General features: G+C 33.0%; 1 protein-coding gene across 1 annotated transcript in view; it reads right to left on the reverse strand.

Annotated features, from left to right (window-relative positions):
• Positions 1-646: 646 nt before the first annotated feature.
• Positions 647-1,535, reverse strand: part of LOC107288867 (S1 RNA-binding domain-containing protein 1) — a 90,092-nt gene continuing 89,203 nt past the window's right edge. The window contains exon 16 of the mRNA XM_029284442.1: positions 647-780. Coding sequence (XP_029140275.1) covers positions 647-780 — 134 coding nt within the window. The remainder of the gene's footprint in view (positions 781-1,535) is intronic.

The raw sequence follows: 1,535 nt of genomic DNA on the forward strand, positions 1-1,535 counted from the left end.
ATGACTGATAAAAAGTGCCTATTTTTGTTGTTGTAAGCATCAACAATGATAATCACTGTATAATAAAAAAAATGTTTCTATATCAAGAGGGTTGTTGTTGAGAAGGGAACCCACCTGCAATTTATATTTGATACATAAAATCATGAAATAAAGATATCTTAATGCATAACCAAAACAAAAAGAAAATGTATGCTTTATAAAAACACTTGGTAGATGTGTTATGTTAGGTATTATCTTAGTGATATTTAACACAAACGGGAGTAGTAAAATTAATATGGCTGTGAAAATATTGATAATGATTCTGAAAGTGTTTTTGACCTTGATATTTACTGAAATAGCGAGTATTTTTTTTGTTTCTGCATTAACTAGAAAAAAATATAAAGGCCCTTTAAGAAATTGATCTATTAAAGTTACTGTGATTCTTAAAAAAGCCAAAGTTCTTTCAGGCTCAATTTATTTATGTGTAATTATATATTTTGTTTTTACTTTTATTTTTTTATCACAGTGAAGATCAGATACCATCAAACCAGGGCTCTATACTACTTCATGAAAAGATATTCTGATTAGCAATTTGGCTAACTGTAGGGGGGGTGATAGTTGATAAAAAAAACATATTCCAATATTCAGCAATCACTCCTTATCAAATTTAGAAGAGGTGGAGTGGAATGTCATAAGGATCAGCTCTGGGAATCAGCTCTTCAACATCTGTATCAATGACTTCAATGAAGAAGCTGAAAGAATGTTTATCAAGTTTATAAGGAGCAAAATTGGATGTAATAGCTAATAATTAAGAAAAGAGGAATAAAGAGGTTTGTTTTTATAACTTTTATTGAGAATGTTTATTTGAATAAAAGAAAAAGAAATGAGTAAAATAAGGGGAAAATGTTACATGGGAGAAATGTCATGCAAAACCTAACTGCCTATCACTGGCTTGGCACTAGCACTTCCATTTTGTATTGGGTATTGGAGAATCTCTGTTTCTCAGGAATGAAAAATTCAAGGCTTCTCAGTGTGATCTCATGTCACTTTAATCAGCCCATTCATGGTCATGAAATGCATAAAGAAATAGAGACAATTAAAATTGAATCTTCCAAAGTCAGTTAAAGGGGAAGTGGCATCTCTTTAAATTTTAATAGCTTTCTGAGCCCTTTCCATTTATATTTGTTCTCTCTGATTGATCCATTATGTGCCATCAAGTTGTGACCACATAGATAGATTTTTCTCCATAGTGATCTATCCCCAATCTGATCTTTCAGGTCTTCCATCTCCACTATAACTGAGTCCTTGTTGCTGGTCATCCTTTTCTCTTTCCTCTTACTTTTGCCAACATTAGATCCTTATCCAGAGAGCTGGGTCTTCATATAATATGCCCAAAATAGGATAGTTGAGCCTGGTCATTTGTGCCTTGAGTGAGAATGCTTGGTTGATTCATTCAATGATCCATTGGTGTTTTTGGTTGCCCTGGGATTCTTGGCACTATCTATTTGGTGTTTTTGGTTGCCCTGGGATTCTTGGCACTATCTATCTATCTATCT

Source organism: Protobothrops mucrosquamatus, unplaced genomic scaffold (assembly GCF_001527695.2).
Source record: "Protobothrops mucrosquamatus isolate PMUCROS unplaced genomic scaffold, P.Mucros_1.0 scaffold602, whole genome shotgun sequence".
In the NCBI taxonomy this organism is placed as follows: Eukaryota; Metazoa; Chordata; class Lepidosauria; order Squamata; family Viperidae; genus Protobothrops; species Protobothrops mucrosquamatus.